The following is an 18,793-nucleotide window of genomic DNA, read 5'->3' on the forward strand; positions in this document are numbered from 1 at the left end:
CCATTATCCATTTCCAGAAGTTTTTTCATCTTCCCAAACTGAAACTCTATACCCATTAAACAATAACTCCTCATCTCCCTCTCCCCATAGCACCTGGCAATCATCATTCTATTTTCTGTCTCTATGAATTTGACTACTCTATATACCTTATACAAGTGCAATATATAATATTTGCTCTTTTATGACTGGCTTATTTCACTTAGCATAATGTCCTCAAGGTTTATCCATGTTTGAGCATGTATCAGAATATCCTTCCTTTTAAAGCTGAATAATCTTCCATTGTATGTATATACCATATTTTGTTTATCCGTTCATCTATTGATGGACAGGTGGGTTGTTTCTACCTTTTGGCTATTGTGAATAACGCTGCTATGAACACGGGTGTACAAATACTTGTTCAGGTTCCTGCTTTCAGTCTTTTTGGGTATGTACCCAGCAGTGGAATTGCTGGATAGTATGGTAATTCTATTTTTAATTTTTTGAAGAATTGCCCTACTATTTTCCATAGCAGCTGCACCATTTAACATTTCTACCAGCAATGCACAAGTGTTCCAGTTTCTCCACATCATCCCCAACTTGTCATTTTCTGGGTTTGTTTTTTTTTTAATAATAACTATTATAATGAGTATGAAGTGGTATATCTTTGTGGCTTTAATTTGCATCTCTGATGATAGTGATATTGAGCATCTTTTCATGTGCCTATTGACTAATTGCATATCTTATTTAGAGAAATGTCTCTTCAAGTCTTTTGCCCATCTTAAACTCAGGATTTTGCTTGTTTTTTTGTTTGTTTGTATTTTAAGAGACAGGGTCTCACTATGTTGCCCAGGCTGGTCTCAAACTCCTGGGCTCAGGCGATCCTCCTGCCTCAGCCTCCTGAATAGCTGCAATTACAAGTGTGAGCCACCATACCCACTAAAATCATACCCACTAAAATCACCCACCATACCCACTAAAATTGTTTTGTTGTTGTTGAGTTGTAGGAATGCTTTATATATTTTGGACATTAATCCGTTATCAGATATATGATTTGCAAACATTTTCTCTCATTCCATGGGTTGCCTTCTTGATAATAGCATTCTTTGATGCACAAAAGTTTTCAATTTTGAAGTCCAATTTACCTGTTTTTTCTTTTGCCTTTGTTTTTTGTGTCATATCTAAGAAATCCTTGTTAATGCCAATGTTACAAAGGTTTTCCCTATGTTTTCTTCTAAGGGTTTTATAGTTTTGGCTCTTAAGTTTAGGTCTTTGATCCTTTCTGAGTTAACTTTTGTGAATGATCTAAGATAAAGGTCCAACTTCATTCTTTTGCATATGGATATTCCATTTTCTTAACAGCATTTGTTGAAAAGACTATCTTTCCTCATTGAATGTTCTTGGCACATTTGTTGAAAATCATTTGACCATATACATGAAGGTTTATTTCTGGGCTCTTTACTCTACTTCATTGGTCTATATGCCTGTCTTTATGCCAGTACCGCACTGTTTTGATTACTGTAGGTTTGTAGTAAGCTTTGAAATCAGGAACTGTGAGTCCTCTAACTTTGTTTTTCTTATTCAAGATTGTTTTGGCCATTTGGAGATCCTTGAGATCCCATATAAATTTTAGAATGGGTTTTTCTATCTCTGCAAAAAATGTTATTGGGATTTTGACAAAGATTGTGTTGAGTCTGTAGATTGCTTTGGGTAGTATTGACATCTTAACCATATTGTCTTTCAGTCTATGAATGCAGATGCCTTTCCATGGTCTCATCATTTTATTTTATTTTTTTACTTTTTAAAAATTATTATTATACTTTAAGTTCTAGGGTACATGTGCACAACGTGCAGGTTTGTTACATTTGTATACCTGTGCCATGTTGGTGTGCTGCACCCATTAACTCGTCATTTACATTAGGTATATCTCCTAATGCTATCCCCCCCCATTTTATACATTTTATATGTTACTTAAGAGGGTCTTCCCAATGCTAAAGTTATACATAATGTTTTCTATATTTTGTTTTACTAGATTTGTAGTTTGGGTTTATACATTTGTTTCCTTAAGTTAGCTGGGATATTTCCCCCAGTATGATAACTTTTTCCCATTTTATTCATACCACCTGAATAATCTGCCCTTTCCCTGCTAATTGAAATGCCACCTTTTTCACAAACCAAAGCATAGGCTTGTGTTTAGGTTTTCTCTTCTATTTCACTGATCCATATATCTACTCTTGTGATATAATTTTTAATTACCTTGATTTTATAGTAGCTTTTAATATCTGGAAGGGTAACTGTTTCCCCTCATTATTCTTCTTTTTCTTTATTCCCTTTATATTTATTATTATTCTTTTTCTTTATTCTTCATTATCCTTCTTTTTCTTTATTCTCTTTATTATTATTATTCCCCTCATTATTCTTCTTTTCATTATTCTTCTTTTTAAGGTTTTCCCACATATTTTCTCTTTCAGATGACTATTAGAATCAGCCTAACAAATTCCAACAGACATATTATTGGAATTTTTATTGAGATTACTTTTATTTGATGAATTAATCTTGGGAAACAACATTTTTATAATAATATGCCTTCGTGTTTTGAAGAAACATTATTTCTAGTATCTATATTCCTATTATCACCATAATCCCTAAGAAAATTTCTATTTACTTGTATAATATTCAAGATTGTCATGTAGAATAGCTCTGTCCAATAGAATTTTCCGTAATAAGAAAAATGTTCTGTATCTGTGATGTCAAATAGGTAGCCACTCACCACATGTGGCTATTGAGCACCAGAAATGTGGCTAATGCAACTGAGGAAGTAAATTTTAAGTTTTATTTCATTTTGATTAATTTAAATATAAATGGCCACATGTAGCTAATAGCTATCATATTAGACAGTACGGCTTTTGAATATATGAATAACTGTGTAACTGAACACTTTTGTAAGTAGTAGAGGTAGTGTAGCAAAGAATTATTGATACCTACTGTGTGAAAGACGTTGTGTAAAGCATTGCAGAGAGGCAAAAGGCCATAAAATTAATACACATGAATTCCTAAATAAAAATCCAATCCCAGGTATAGGGCAATTTGTTTACAAATATTTATGTTGTCAGAAACATTCAGTTACAAAAATGTAGTGTGGATATTCATTAGAAAGAAAGTTCATGTCAGATTAAAGGAGCAAGAGAGGGTTTGTGGATGAAGTACTGTTAGACATTGGCCTTGAAGGAATTATTCAAAATTTAAAAGAAAGAAAGTAATGCAAGATTTCTGTTTTCTTAAATCTAGAGGAAATAGAGAAGAGGGAAAAGAATGTGGTATGTTTGGAGGATTAGTTCCCTTGGTTGCTGTAATAAATTACAAGTCTGGTGGTTTAAAACAACAAAAATGTATTCTCTCTCACAATTCTAGAGGCCAGAAGTCCAAAAGCAATATCAGTGGCCTGAAATCAAGATGTCAGCAGAGCCATACTCCCTCTGGTGCTCTAAGAGAAGTTCTATTCTTTGCCTCATCCAGCTTCTAGTAGCTGCTGGCATTCCTGGTCACAATAGTCTCTGACCCTATTGTCACATTGTCTTCTCTTCTGCCTGTGTTCACATCTTCCACTGCCTCTGTCTTACAAGGATACATATGATTACATTTAGGGTCCACCTGGGTAATTAAGAAGCACTCTCCATTTCAAGATCCTTTATTACATCTGTCGAGATGCCCCCCTTTTATATTTTTGCCATGTAAGGTCACATTCACAGGCTCCAGAATTTAGGACATGGACATCTTTTAGGGCCTGTTTTTCAGCGTACCACAATCCAATTTGCCTGGAGCTGGGGATTCCTGTGGCAGTAGGAATTATGATAACTGTCAGTCACTGAATGACTTGCACATGTGAGAGGTTATACCGAGTGCTCTATCTGTGCTATTCCATTTACTCATTACAAGAACACTGTGTAGGCATTAGGAAACACGGGATGAATCTGAGGTGACTGTTTTCCACCTTTGATGACTGGGAAATGATGATTTACAGAAATTGTAGAGTCATGAGGAAAAATTGGTTACAAAGGAAAAACAATAAATTTGACTTTGGTTTTGTTTAGTTTGAAGTCCCAATAGGCTGTGCCCAAGGAAAGATCAACCCCAAATAGAAGCTTAAGGATACTACAAAGAATTCTTATAGACTATTCTATAATTTCTTACCTTGTTTTCCCCTTTGGGTTGAAGAAACAAATTTTAAGGAGCACTAAACTTGAAATCAGGAGACCTGGTTCAAAACTTGCACTTACTAAATGTGTGAACTGGATAAGTCATTTCACTTCTCTGAGCTTCAGTTTCTACATCTGTACAAGAGGAATAAACACTCCCCCTCCCATCACACACAGTTATTGTGAGGAATAAATGACATAACATATGGAATTTTTTAGTATATAGTCTGTTGTAAGCATTCAAATGTTTAATTTGAAGGTCTTAAAGCTATCGGGATCCTAAGTAAAAGTCTACATTATTTTTACAAATCTGTGATCAACTGCTTTTCCCATTGTCCAAATGACCATTTTATACTTTTACCACTTAAGTGTTTTAAGTGCCACCCAACACCAGTTTACTCCCTTTCTAGGCAGATGACCTAAACTCTACTTCATAGAAATAATTAAGGTCATCAAACATAAATCATTCAACTTTTTGCTCTCATATTTAAATGTTTACCTATATCGGTATCCACTTTACCTCATTCCTTTGGACCTCAGAAGAAGTAATATTCTTTCTTTTGTCCCAAGTGAATACTTCTTTTGATATATGCCCTTGATGCAATTTCCTTCATCCTTAGCTCCAGGTCACATAGTCAATGCCTGGTGGACGTCTTCATTTGGATATCTCATTCCAACTCAGAATCTGGAAAACAGAGTCAGTTGTTTCTTCATCCATCCTTCATACCATGTTCTTACCTCGTACTCCCTCAACTTCTATTTCCCATCTTGGTCACTGGCATTACCAGAAACTTGGGTAATTTTTGTCATGTTTTACTCCTTTCTTTCCTTTACTATACCTGTGCTTATTCCAATTAATGATCAAGTCATGGTAGGGCTCAGGTTCAGGCACTCATTCTGTCTCTGCTGAGCCCTTTATCCTTTTAATATTCTCCCTCTAACTTTACTGTGGCTTTTGGTCTTGCTCAGATCATTCCTTTTCTGAAGTAGCCTCATTGCTTCTCATCTTACTCCTCTTCAAACCACCCTTCACACTGCTGCCATAGGGATCTTTCTAAAACAGACCTACTCTTGGAACTCTTTGGGGTATTCCATTACAAACTCCCGTTACAAAGTCCAAACTTTAAACAATGACATTGTCTGACCTAGCCCACCACTCCCACACCCTTCCTGTTAGCCCCATGAACTATACCCAATTCCCCAGAGGTATCCTGCTTTATATCCCTGTACCTGTGCTCCTTCTGTCTAAAATATGTTATTTGCAACCCCATTTCGTAATGCTGTTTGCCTGGTGAATGTCTGCTCATCTTGCATTACTTAGTTCAAGCTTCATATCCCCTTTGAAGCCTTGCCAGGCCTCCTCAGAAAGAACTGATAAGATCTTTTTGGAACCCCTGCTGTACCCTATACATGACTCTGTCATTTCCTCTGTAACCTGTTTGTTTCCCCGTACCAGGCCTTCTTTGAGGACATGAAGTGTCTTGATCAGCTTTGTATCTTTAGTGTTTAACACAATGTCTGGCACAGAGAAGGTGCTCAAAAAACATTTGTCAAATAAATGAATTAATTATAAAACTTTTAAAGTCATATGATACCTTAGAGAAGGGGGTAAGGGAGAACTTATATTATAACTTTTGGAGAAAAATGGAAATATCTGATTATGAGCCTAAGAAGAATACACATTTACCTCCTAAATAGAGATAGTCATGGTCCAGAACTCTGGTCACAAACTGCAGAAGATAAGAAATTAATTGAATGGGCAAACCCCTCACAAGTCCCAGTAAAACATGAGACATTTCCCAGTGTGCTCTTGATGTGATTTCCTCCATCCTTAGATCCAGCTCACATAGTCAATGCCTGGTGAACATCTTCATTTGGATATCTCACATCCAATTCAGAATCTTATAAACAGAGTCAATTATTTCTCTATCTATCTTCCCCACCATGTTCCCACCTCCCACTCCATCAACTTCTTCTATTTGTAACCTTGGTCAATGGCATTACCACAAACTTGGATAATTCTTGTCATGTTTTACTCCTTTCTTTCCTTTACTGTACCAACATATCAAGAAAGCTTACAGCTCTACTGGTGTTGAAGGTAAGTATTCTCTCAAAGCATTTGCTTTCTTACTGCTTATTCATCACAATGTTAGCATAAACTGCATTTATATTAACGGCATTTATTTTATAATTACTGTTGATCTCCCTTTCATTGTGCCAAAAATATAAATGTTAAGTGAATCAAAACATCAGTGGTATAACTGACTTTTAGGGACATAGATCCTTTGAACCATAGAAGTCTTTGATCTGGAAACTGCCAAATCCAAAGATTCTAGACATAAACTTAACTACAAATTTATACTGGTGAGGACTGGTTTTCTCAAGAGAAAACATTTTGCCAGATCTGACTTGAAAAATAATTTTGAAGTGAGCAAAATTCACTACACTCACCCCAGGCACAAAACTCACCATATTTCCTGGCTGCCTGGGGCTGTCCTCTCCCTTGGTTCCCCGTGCAGGTCTACCTCCTCACACAAAACAAGTACTGTGCCCTGAAGTGCCCTTTCTGTGTCACAACATATCTGTCCTTTTTCCAAAGCCTGTGAGGTTCTGCTTTTAGTAGGCTGACACTTGGAGACCACTTGGTAAATTCACTTACACTAATATCATATTGAGTAAAAATTTCAGGGGAATTTGCATTTTTAACAGGAGTATGTTGAATGCATAATACCTAACCCTAAGAGTCAATCTAATAAAGGGACATTTCCCACCATCTCATATATTTTCCATGTCTTTTCATGTTTCGTTGTCTTTAAACATATTGAACTTTCTGCCTAGAATAACCTCCCCTTGCTCCCACCACCATTTCCAGTCTGGTGAACTGCTGCTCTTCCTTCAATACCCAGCTCAATGTCTCTCTTCTAAGGAGCCTTCTCTAAATTCCCAAGCCTGAGTTGGTCACTCCCTCTTGACTTCTATAAAACTTTGTGTACTTGTCTCAATTTCTTTAATCTTTTATTCACTCTTCACATGACTTCAAAGTGACTTCCATCCTCACCAATCTAATGCACTCAGTAAACCCCATGTGGTGAAATCAAGTGGACATATTTGAGTCCTCATCTTCCTTGCCCTCTCAGCAACACCTGACACTATTGACCACCATCTTTTAATTTTTCCACTCCCTCTCCTTAAAACCCCCTTCCCCTGGCTTTCTCAACATTACGGTCTGCTAATCTTCTTTTATCTCTCTCTTTCTCAGTCTCCTTTGTTGGCTCATCCTCTAACTAATCTCTAAATGTTGGATTTCCTTAGGCTATGTCCTGATCTCTTTCCCTTCCCACACTCTGATCTTTCAATAAGCAAACTCTCCCACACCCATGGCATTAATTATCCTCCTTATGCTTATGACTTTCAAATTTACATCTCCAACCCAGACCTCTTTCCTGAACTTCAGACTTCTACATATAGCCACCAATTCAACATGTCCATGTGGAGGTTTCGTAGGCACTCCAAACTCAACAGGTTCAAAACTCCCATTCTTCTCAACCTGAGAGAACAGCACCTCCATCCATGCAGTTAACCAAACTAGAAACAGGGAAGTTATTATTGACCCATCTATCTCTCTCTTACCATGATATCCAATTGGCCATCCTTCTGACTCCACCTCCCAAATATATCTCTCAATTTTAACTTTTCTCTATCTCCACTGCCACGCAAGTTACCATTTGTCTACCACTATAACAGACTCGTCATCTGTATCTGCTTGATGTCTCCAATACATTTCTACACTGCAGGCAGAGTGCTCTTTGAAAATTCATTCATCAGAAAGTATTTATTGAGCTTTTACTATGTCAAGGCATTTGCTAGATGTTAGTGATACAAATGTAACCAAGACATGCATGTTCCTAATCTCCTAGAACTCTACATAGTTCTATGATTGGGAGACCTAACTTATTTGGGATGGGATTTTCTCTGAGGAAATATTTTTTTTTTATCTGAGATCTGAAGAATTAGTAGGAATCAACTAGGCAAAAAGGGAGGGCAGTGGAGGGTAAAGAACATTTTAGGCAGAAGGAACATCATGTGCAAAGGTTTAGAATCAAGAGGAAGCAAGGTATGAGAAGCAAGGTATGAGACTAGGCAAAGCCAGGGCCTGAGGAGTCATAACTCTAACTGAGAAGTACTCAGGGGGTCTAGTAGCCCCTCAAACAGACTGCCAAAGTAGATTAGTGAGTGGAGGTGTGAGCATTTTTCTGAGGAGAGAGTGCATAGCTTTCATCAGGGTCTGTGACACTTGCCCTCCCCTGAAAATGTGAAGAACTAGGTCTAGGGTATGAAAGGCCATTTTTGGACTTTGTCCTAAAAGCAATGGATGCCATTGGAAAGTAACATGGCCAGATTGTAAAATTCATGGGGCAGGAATTTTTATCTCTTTTGTTCACTGATATGTCCCAAAAACCTAGAAGAGTCTATGCACATAGCTGACACTCAATAAATAACTGCTGAATGAATTGCCAAATGTCTATTTTGGCATTACATTGTATTGCATTATATTGTAATTGTGTACTTAATGTCTCTCCTTTACAAGGCTCAATTCTGGGAAACCATCTATGTCTCATTGATCTTTGTATTACTAGAGATATGTTTTTAGTGCCCAGCTCATGGCCTGGCTTAAAATCAGTTTCATTTATGTGTTCATTCATTCAGCCAATAATTAAAGAGCTCTACCAGATGCCAGGAACTGAGAATACAAAGATGATGCAAATATTGGGGCTGGGCGCAGTGGCTTATGCCTGTAATCCCAGCACTTTGGGAGGCCAAGGCATGCGGATCACCTGAGGTCAGGAGTTTGAGACTAGCCTGTCCAATATGGTAAAATCCTGTCTCTAATAAAAATACAAAAATAGCTGGGCATGGTGGCGGGTGCCTGTAATCCCAGCTTGGGAGGCTGAGGCATGAAAATTGCTCGAACCTGGGAGATGGAGGTTGCAGTGAGCCGAGATTGCACCACTATACTCTAGCCTGAGTGACAGAGTAAGACTCCATTTCAAAAAGGAAAAAAAAAAAAAAATGGCACTAACCTCAAGGAGTTTACACTCTGGATGGGAAAACTAGTAAGTAGGCCTGATAATACTGCATAGTAAATGCTACAAAAGGGGTAATAAAAGAACACAGCCGTGGGGGTGTCAGGGAAGCCCAGCAGGCAGAAGAAACTATGGAGCTGCCCCTGGGCCAAATGAAGAAGAGAGGAGCAAAGCATGGGTGTGGGTATTAAAGGTAAAGTCCAGAGTGGGGCAAGCAGGGCCCATTAGAACTGCAAGTGGTTAAGTGTGGGGGAAGATGGAGCTGCAGAAATAGGCCAAGGCCATAAAGCACCTAGACTTTATTCTGAGGTCCATGGGAAGTTATTAATGGATGATTGATGAAGCAGAAGAGCGATGTGGTCAGATCTGCATATGAGACAACTTGTGCTCCAGGTTGGAGAATGGACTGGAGAAGCAGTCCTAGTGGGAGTAGGGTCCAGTGATTGGGAGAGATGATGTTTGCCTGCACTAAAGAAGTAATGGGAATAGAGGACAGTGGATGGATTTGAGAGCTATTAAGGTGGTAGGATCAAAAGGAATTAGTGATTAATTAGATGCTAGCATGAGAATGATGGAGTACTCATGGATGATTCTCTGATTTTTAACTTGGACACCTTGGGTGAGTGAGAACAAAGATTGGAAACAGGCTTAGAGAAGCAGATGATGAATTCCAATTTGGACAGACTGCACTTGAGTTTTCTTTGGAATACCCATGTAGAGTCTTTTAGTTGGCAGTTGGATACACACATAGATCTGAAGTTCAGAAGGAAGATCTAGGCTGTAAACAAAAATGTGGGGGTCTTTGCTTATGACTGGTAATTGATTCCTAAAAGCGGATGAGATCACTCAGGGAGGGTGTGGAGAGTAAGGAGAAAGACAGCCAAAGACAGAACTTTGGGAGAACATTCAAGTAACAAGCGTTTTTAAAGGGAGTGAATAAAGGAATAAGTGATTAAAAAGAGTCATTTAGAAGAAGGGATCCCTTCTAGAACTTCCCAAATACTGCTACTAAATCAGCTGGCTATCCTACTTGTGCTTAAGGCAAAGCCTACTTTTTGACTTCCTAAATGGAGAATATGTTACTAAACCAAAGATGGAAAGTAGGGCAACATCATATCCAGAAAGCATATCTTCAGGGCTTTTTTTCAGATACATATGTGGATACTCTACTCCTGAGGCTCTATTGGTAAACAGATCATAGTAGCCTCTTGTTAATCTGCATCAAGAAACACTTAATAATTAAAAGAGAAACACATAAGCTGTATGTTTAAAATACAATATGAAATGTATTAGAAGTCATTTGATGATCATCTGATGTTCAGATCATCCAGATAATCTTTCTAGTCTGCCTAATTACTGGCCCTTTGCTTGACTTGTTGGTTTTGGCGTCAAGTACACAAACTCAGCCAGCTGGACTACATCTGAAAAATGTTTCTCAAATGTTCCTTTGTGTGGATAAATTTGTTGGTTTATATAGTTTGTATATATTATTTGTCTATGTTAAGAAGTGTCCCCTGGCTGATAACATACTTGTTTTTCAGCCCACTAATTTTCTATAAACCATTGAGAGTTCCCAGGCCTCACTATTACCTTGAAATATTGAAGATATTTTGACTCACTGCAATAAAATTACAGTTCTGCAACTCATAATTAAACTTTGATTTATTTGAACAATGGAAGAAAAAGAGAACAAAACTATTAAACCATCAGGTCAACTGGTCAGTTGAGAATTTGTCCACTCATCTTCTCTTCTTTCATGTGTACCCAGATTTGATAGAAGTGAGGATAGCTTGGTTTGAATGGAAAGCATGGCCAAGCAACATATCTAGCTAACTTTTCCCAGATACTTTTTCCTACAGTCAAACCATAACAAATTCATCTCCTAGATAACAACTTGGTTTTTGTGCTTTCAGTTTTTATGTTGCTATTTCCTTTCCTTTAGAGCAGGCCATTTCAAATTTTTACATGTAAGTAAACGAGTTATTTGACGGGCTGCTCTATATATTTTCTCAGAGTTTGCATAGCTACTGTCTTAGTATAAGCCAAAAGGAATTTGTGGTTTCTGAGATCAGAAATTCAACTGCTTTATAAAACTAAATGATGAATTAGTGCTTAAGTTAGCCATTTTGATACCCAATCTTTGTTCCTAAATGGCACTTAAATGTTTTATTGGCACTTCCACTATTTTGTTATAATAACGTATCAGTAATAATAACATTCCTCTCCTACAAAGGACAAAAGGGGTAATTTTGGAACCTCTACTATATATTCTCACAAGTGAAAAACATAGGACATGGAAAAACCTTTTCCTCCCATCTAGTGGCTGGAAAATATATAAATGTCCTCTATGTGTTTCTTGAAATTTCACGCATTAGGGATTGTTTGGCAAATTATAATATATCTAATTGTTCACCCGGTTAAGCAAAAATAAGTTCTAAAATCTTTACCAAAGCCAAACTCAATGGCAAAATACATATCTATAATGTTTCACTGACCAACTTCCCTTTCATCACTAACATACGCCTCAGTAGAAAGGTTATGTTTCTGCCGGGCGCGGTGGCTCAAGCCTGTAATCCCAGCACTTTGGGAGGCCGAGACGGGCGGATCACAAGGTCAGGAGATCGAGACCATCCTGGCTAACACGGTGAAACCCCGTCTCTACTAAAAACACAAAAACTAGCCGGGCGAGATGGCGGCGCCTGTAGTCCCAGCTACTCGGGAGGCTGAGGCAGGAGAATGGCGTAAACCCGGGAGGCGGAGCTTGCAGTGAGCTGAGATCCGGCCACTGCACTCCAGCCTGGGCGACAGAGCGAGACTCCGCCTCAAAAAAAAAAAAAAAAGAAAGGTTATGTTTCTTCTTAATTCATTATTCTGAACATACGATAGAAAAGACAAGGCAGTATGTCTCTGCTACCTGAAATTGGGACTTAAATTACATTTGCCTCTAAAGCAGTCAGTGCCCCAGATCTCTCCTAAACCTTAATTGCTTCTTGTTGGCCCCACACCTTAACAAGCCTTCTCTCAAGACTTGGATGTGTTGAATTCACTAGAGAGAGCCAAGAAACTGTCTCAGAAACTGGCTGCCTCCAAGGGACCTCAGCTCCTGAAACTTGGAATACCAGACTCTGATACTGGCAGCAGGGCCTCTGTGCAGGGCCAAACCAGCCCACAGGAAAGCAGGTTTGGATCCGTTATGCAGCTTGAGGGATTAATGCTTGGTCTACCTGTCTTATATATGTCTTGTGCAGATGTCAAAATCTCTGCTGAATTGTGCCTCTCTCTGGTGATTCTCACAGATTCAAAGAATGAATTTTGTGTGCAGTCAGCAAAGTTCTGAGTACTCCAGGAAGAAGAGGAAGGTCAGTGAACCAGTGAAGGTCTTCATCCCTAACAGAAAATGAAAGCTAAATACTCTTTCTACATTTATTTTAAATTAAGTTTATTTTGTAAAAACATGCATAAACTGTCTTAGCAGGAAAGTAAATTCCTGTTACCAAAACCTTTCTCTAAATTGTTTGCTCAATTTTTTTGTCGGTTAGTAAGTGCTAAATTACTGGCGAGGTAGGACATGAGTCCACTTTGCCACAAGGAAAGAGGGTCAGTAGGGCTGCCTCTGGATAGCATTACTTCAAAGCTGGGTTAGAGATGAGGCACCTTTTATGTTATATTTGTAAAAGAACCACAGCAGTTATTTTGGAAAGAAGCTGTTGTTCTCAATGGAAAGAAGGATTTTTTTTTTTTTTTGCATAATTAAACTCTTCAGGTATTTAGGCTACTGTGAAATGTTTTGACTTGTTGTAACCTGTATACTGGAATCCCTTTCTAGCTGTACTAAAAATTCCCACAGAGTTGCATAGGATGCATGTGGAGGTGCTTATCCAGGTGTGATTTATGTGTTAACCTCAGTCACAAGGTTGATCAGCTAATTGTGGGACCAAAATGTGCCCTCCCTCAACTATGGCCCCAGGCCCTGTTCTGTTAGCCATTCCAAAACAGGGAACATGCTGCAATTCGGGAGCCTGGCTCTCTTCTTAAGACCTATATTGAATATTTCCCAACAAGCACTTCAGTTTATCAGTCTGTAACCTGCAAATGATGCTATTAGTTCCCTCCTTGTCCTGGAAGAATTTGGATAGATTTAATTGATGATTAGTATGAGCTGAACAATAAATGACTTAAAGTGTTATTTCTATTATTTATATAACATGAGATTTAGTAACTTATAAAATGAGGTTTAGTAATTTAATTTAAATGGATAGGACCAATAAGTTAAATGTTCAGTGTGTGACTTATGGTTAAATAAAATGAAAATACAAGACTTTTTTTTTTTTTTTTGCTCATCTTTTTTCACACAGAAAGGAAAAGTTTCTTTGCTACCATCAGTATTTCTCCAAATGTAAAGTGTAGTGAGAACATCAATAACTGGAGTGCTTACTAAAATATGGATTACTAGGCCTGCCTCATTTCTACTAAATCAAACTCTCAGGTTCAGGCACTGTGGAAAACTCTCCAGATTCTAACACACACACACACAGACACACACACAGACACACACAAAAAATGAAGAACCAGTGACCTCTGACCCAGACTAAGGTGAATCTCTGTAGGAAGATCCCAGGGAACCTGCCTGTTCAGCACTGCCCCTTGCCAGACGCCAGACTCTCAGCCATTCCTGACTATCTAGGGCAGCCTACCAAACTAGGGTCTTAAATTGGACTGTAGCACTGGGGCCTGCCAACGAGGAGGAGCATTTCCCCTTCTTTTAGTGTACTAAGTGGACTCATGAAAGCCTGCTCTACCACTAAAAGAAGGAGGGGAAAGGTATTGGATTTATTATATCCTTGATAGAATTGTAGACTGAGTCACTGTCATTTCTTTTAAGAGAATCACATAAAGAGATTAGCTGTCTAGTAGAGGAATTAGGTTTGTGTCTCTCCAGAGAGAAGGTCTAAGAGCAAATTGATAAAGGCTATAGGAGATCAATTTGTAAGGAGGAGCTTTTTTTTTTTTTTCCCGGCATGATCTCGGCTCACTGCAACATTGACCTCCCAGGCTCAAGTGATCCTCCCACCTCAGCCTCTGGACTGGCTGGGACTACAAGCATGTGCCACCATGCCTGGCTGATTTTTGTATCTTTTGTAGACATGGGGTTTCGCCATGTTGCCCAGGCTGGTCTCGAACTCCTGACTTCAAGTAATCCACCCACCTCAGCCTCCCAAAGTGCTAGGATTACAGGCATGGACCACCACACCCAGCCCAGGAGGAGCTTTTTAACTCTACAGTTGTCAGTTGTCAAAATTTTGAAATGGGCTACCTTGTGAATTAGTGGGCTTGTCTTCACTGCAGGTATTTGAACACAGAGGAGCTTCACAAAAACTCTATAAATGACTCTCAAAGCAAATTAGCACTACTGAGTAGTTAATCTGGATTTCAAAAGGAACTATTTTGCTTCAAGGGAAATTGAGCTCATAATCTATATTTGTGATTATCGTAAACTTAGCCTAAGGTTGACAGATCCTTTAAATCAAAGTCTTAAATATGAATCTATCTAGAAAATTTCTATAGTGATTTTATTATCTCTATTAACACCTCTTTCCCCATCTGAACAGTCTTTCTCACTGCCAGTAGGTGGACTCTGTGTTTCTGAGGCAGTGTGTATGTGAGACAACAGAGAAGTTTCTGGGCCTGTGCCTTTGGCTGGGCACACAGGGAAGGAGATCTGTTATCAAGAGAATCTGAGAACTGTGAAAACGTGAACTATCTGATTTTACACAGCAGAGCTCAAATATGCAACCAGCTATCAATATTGGAGTATATTCAGTTCTATCTACTGAATGATTTATTAGAGGGAAAGAAATATTTTTTCTAGTCTATTCATTTTGGTTCTTAATTGTAATGGGATGAATAAACACAAGTGCATCAAGGAGCTGACACTTTAGTGAAAAGAATGAAAATAGGCCCCATGCTGGGATGCCTGAGCTGTTCTAGACCAGTCATTCCCTCACCCTGACTGTGCTTGGTTCATCAGTGTGATCACAAAGATTATATGATGATAGTTGGAAACTGGGACATTATTAAATAAAAAGTTATGCAGGGGAAATTTGAATTTGGCTGTTTGGGGTTTTTCTGTCTTTACAGAAATTTGGTCTAGCTGGAAAGACATGGGTTAGGCTCATGATTGCCGCCAGTCTTTGAAGCCAGGCACTGAAACCACACCTTCATTTCCCCTCTTTCAGGTCCCTCTGCTGTCTGGGTTCTTTCATTCTCCAGCTCACCTCTTCCAGGAAGAGGCTGGAAATGTTCATCAGTGTCAAAGTTGCTTTCACATGAGTTCAGAGTTGTGTGTGTGTTCTTAAAATTCCACTAACCATTAGAGCCAACTTTAATGTATCTTAAAATTGTCAATTTATGGTTTCAAACTCAATAGTATTGGATATTTAGGGACTTCCACAGAATCTTATATTGAAATAATTCTCAGTTATAATCATCATAATTTAGAAAGAGGTCCCAAATAATAAAATGAAACTGAACACACTGTGCATGTAAGAGTTAAGTCAAGATCTGCTACAATGTAGGATTCTAGATTCTGTACAAGTGAGAAAATGCCTAAATGTATCCTCTTTAGATATTTTTAGTTTGTTTAAAGGAAAAAAAGGTAATATTTTCAGTGTGACTGTGTGATTTGTGTACTGAGGTCATGGCTGAGACTTGATATAAAATTTCCAGTTTTGACAGAGGAGGAGGACACCACTCTTGGTTAAAAAGAAAAAAGCTTTTATTAATGGGCCCTTGGGTTATCCATTGGTGAAGTCAAGTTCCTATTTAGAAATGGCAAGACTTGAGGTACTAAGGAGCTAATCTGCTCATATAATATCCCCTTGGGTGCACAATATCTCTGCAATTAGAGTTTCGCTGTCTGGGAGGAGCAAACTCAGTCTTATAGTAGGTGGTGGCTCACAGGTACCACTGGCTAAGTGCAGGGCTGGCATAAACTATTCCCTTGCAACCTGGCTGGAAGTTGCACATGAGATTTGCTCAATAGAGGATGTTGAGAAAGGGATTGGCCAGCGTTTCTGGTAATAGGCTGATTTACTCAGCTTCAGGGCTTTTTCCTGTGTTATAATTCCATCATGTTACCCCAGAGCCTTTAGTAGTAAAGTAGTAAAGTCTCATTAAACTTTTATTTTATTTTGAGACAGTCTCACTCTGTCGCCCAACCTGGAGTATAGTGGCGCGATCATGGCTCACCACAGCCTTGACCTCCCAGGTTCAAGTGATCCTCCCACCTCAGCCTCCCAAGTAGCTAGAACTACAGGTACATGCTACCATGCCTAGATAATTTTTGTGGTTTCAGTAGAGATGAGGTTTTACTGTGTTGCCCAGGCTGGTCTCAAACTCCTGGGCTCAAGCAATCTGCCCGCCTCAGTTTCCCAGAGTGCTGGGATTACAGGTGTGAGCCACCATGCCCAGGCTCATTAAACATTTTAGTCTGGACTTACCTGTGCCATGGTGTTCAGCAGTGCATGGGTTTTTCCATGGCAGGAGTAGAGAGGCAGACTGCTTGAGATAGCCAGAAACATCTATGGGGCACTAGTAGAGCATTCCCTGGGATCTCAGACACTTAGAAACCTGGTATAAGTGTGAATTTTAAGGGGTTGTTTGGGTATTTCAGGACTCCTGAAGGCTGATGAAGTCTGGAGCATCTAGGTTCCATATGGGTAATTACCAATTGGCTCTAGGGTAAGCAAGCAAAGTTAGTTTTTCATCTTCCTTTTAGCAAGGTAGAAAAGAAAAAGCCTAGGCTGCTAGATTCAAAAGTTCTCATTTTCTAGATAAGATATTTCATCTCTCTAGCCCCCAGTTCACTCAATCTATAAAATCTGAATAATAATTACACCTATTTCATAATTTTGTGAGATTTAAGCAAGGGGATTCAAGCCCTGCACACATATAGTCGCTACTCAACAGATGTTCATCATGATGGCTGCTTTTTTTTTTTTTTTTTTTTTTGAGACGGAGTCTCACTCTGTCGCCCAGGCTGGAGTGCAGTGGCCGGATCTCAGCTCACTGCAAGCTCCGCCTCCCAGGTTCCCGCCATTCTCCTGCCTCAGCCTCCCGAGTAGCTGGGACTACAGGCGCCGCCACCTCGCCCGGCTAGTTTTTTGTATTTTTTAGTAGAGACGGGGTTTCACCATGTTAGCTAGGATGGTCTCGATCTCCTGACCTTGTGATCCGCCCGTCTCGGCCTCCCAAAGTGCTGGGATTACAGGCTTGAGCCACCGCGCCCGGCCGATGGCTGCTTTTTAACTCTTAGCATGTCCACTTTGTCTCCAGGAACTTAGGATCCCTTCTTTCTTCCCCTTCCCTTCCCTTCCCTTCTTCCCTTCCCTTCTTCCCTTCCTCCCTTCCTCCCTTCCCTTCTTCCCCCTTCTTCCCTTCCTCCCTTCCCTACCTCCCTTTCCTTCTTCCCTTCCCTTCTTCCCTTCCCTTCTTCCCTTCCCTTCTTTCCTTCCCTTCCCTTCCCTTCCCTTCCCTTCCCTTGCCCTTCCCTTCCCTTCCCTTCTCTTACCTCTCCCCTCCCCTCCCCTCCCCTCCCCTCCCCTCCCCTTCCCTTCCCTTCCCTTCCCTTCCCTTCTCTTCTCTTCTCTTCTCTTCTTGACAAGGTTTCATTCTATCTCCCAGGCTGGAGTGCAGTGGAACAATCTCGGCTCATTGCAGCCTCAACTTCCCAGGCTCAAGCAATCCTCCCACCTCAGCCTCCTCCTAAATAGCTGGGACTACACACATGTGCTATTACGCTTGGCTAATTTTTGTGTTTTTTTGTAGAGATGGAGTTTTGTTTGCCACGTTGCCCAGGCTGGTCTTGAACTCCTGGGCTCAAGCTATCTGCCCACCAAAAGTGCTGGGATTACAGGTGTGAGCCACTGCACCTGGCCTCAGGAGTTTGGGATTTCTATGCTGCTTTTTGCCTACCCAGAGCTCCTACATCAACATCCTGTCCAAGCCTAGGGCCAGCACTTGAACCATGCTTCCAATTGCCTCTGTTCTCAGAACGTTGCCCACTCCTTTCCCTAAATTGAAACTCCCTTTCCCTCAAGATAGTTCAATGGGAAAGAAGCATCAGATAAAGCTTAATATGCTGCCCTCCCACATTTGCATTTTAAAATAGAAGCTTGTTAATTAAAAAAATGAATCTCACCTAGGGATTGTGATATGAGAACAGACTGAATAAACAAGGAAGAAGAAAGTTTAAAGAGAACTTTGTAGCTGTCTTTAAATTTATGAAAGGTTGTCATAAAATGCAGGTAACCACAGACACATTCTGTGTTGTTCCAAAGCATAGAACATAGACCCAATGGGAAGACATCTCAGGGATGCAGATTTGGCCTCAACCTATTAAAGAATTTTCACCCCATGCTCTAGCAAATAGCCTGGCACATGGAAGGCAATCAACATTTGACTGTTTTTGTTAGCAATTAGAACTGTCAGATGGTGACTGCTTCTGGCTGTAACGAGTTCCTTATCACCAGAAGTGTT

At 39.6% G+C, this 18,793-nt stretch overlaps 1 protein-coding gene across 3 annotated transcripts in view; it reads left to right on the forward strand.

Annotated features, from left to right (window-relative positions):
- HORMAD2 (HORMA domain containing 2) overlaps positions 1 to 13,574 on the forward strand; it is a 97,951-nt gene extending 84,377 nt beyond the window's left edge. For 2 of the 3 annotated variants that reach the window (XM_033233194.1, XM_033233195.1), the window contains exon 11: positions 12,553 to 13,574. In XM_033233194.1, coding sequence (XP_033089085.1) covers positions 12,553 to 12,657 — 105 coding nt within the window. In that variant the 3' untranslated portion in view covers positions 12,658 to 13,574. Of the gene's footprint in view, positions 1 to 12,306; positions 12,437 to 12,552 lie in introns of all 3 variants that reach the window. The other variant, XR_004442367.1, reaches the window with a different exon arrangement.
- The last annotated feature ends 5,219 nt before the right edge of the window (positions 13,575 to 18,793 follow it).

The sequence above is a fragment of the Trachypithecus francoisi genome, unplaced genomic scaffold, assembly GCF_009764315.1.
Source record: "Trachypithecus francoisi isolate TF-2019V2 unplaced genomic scaffold, Tfra_2.0 Lachesis_group14, whole genome shotgun sequence".
Lineage (NCBI taxonomy): Eukaryota > Metazoa > Chordata > Mammalia > Primates > Cercopithecidae > Trachypithecus > Trachypithecus francoisi.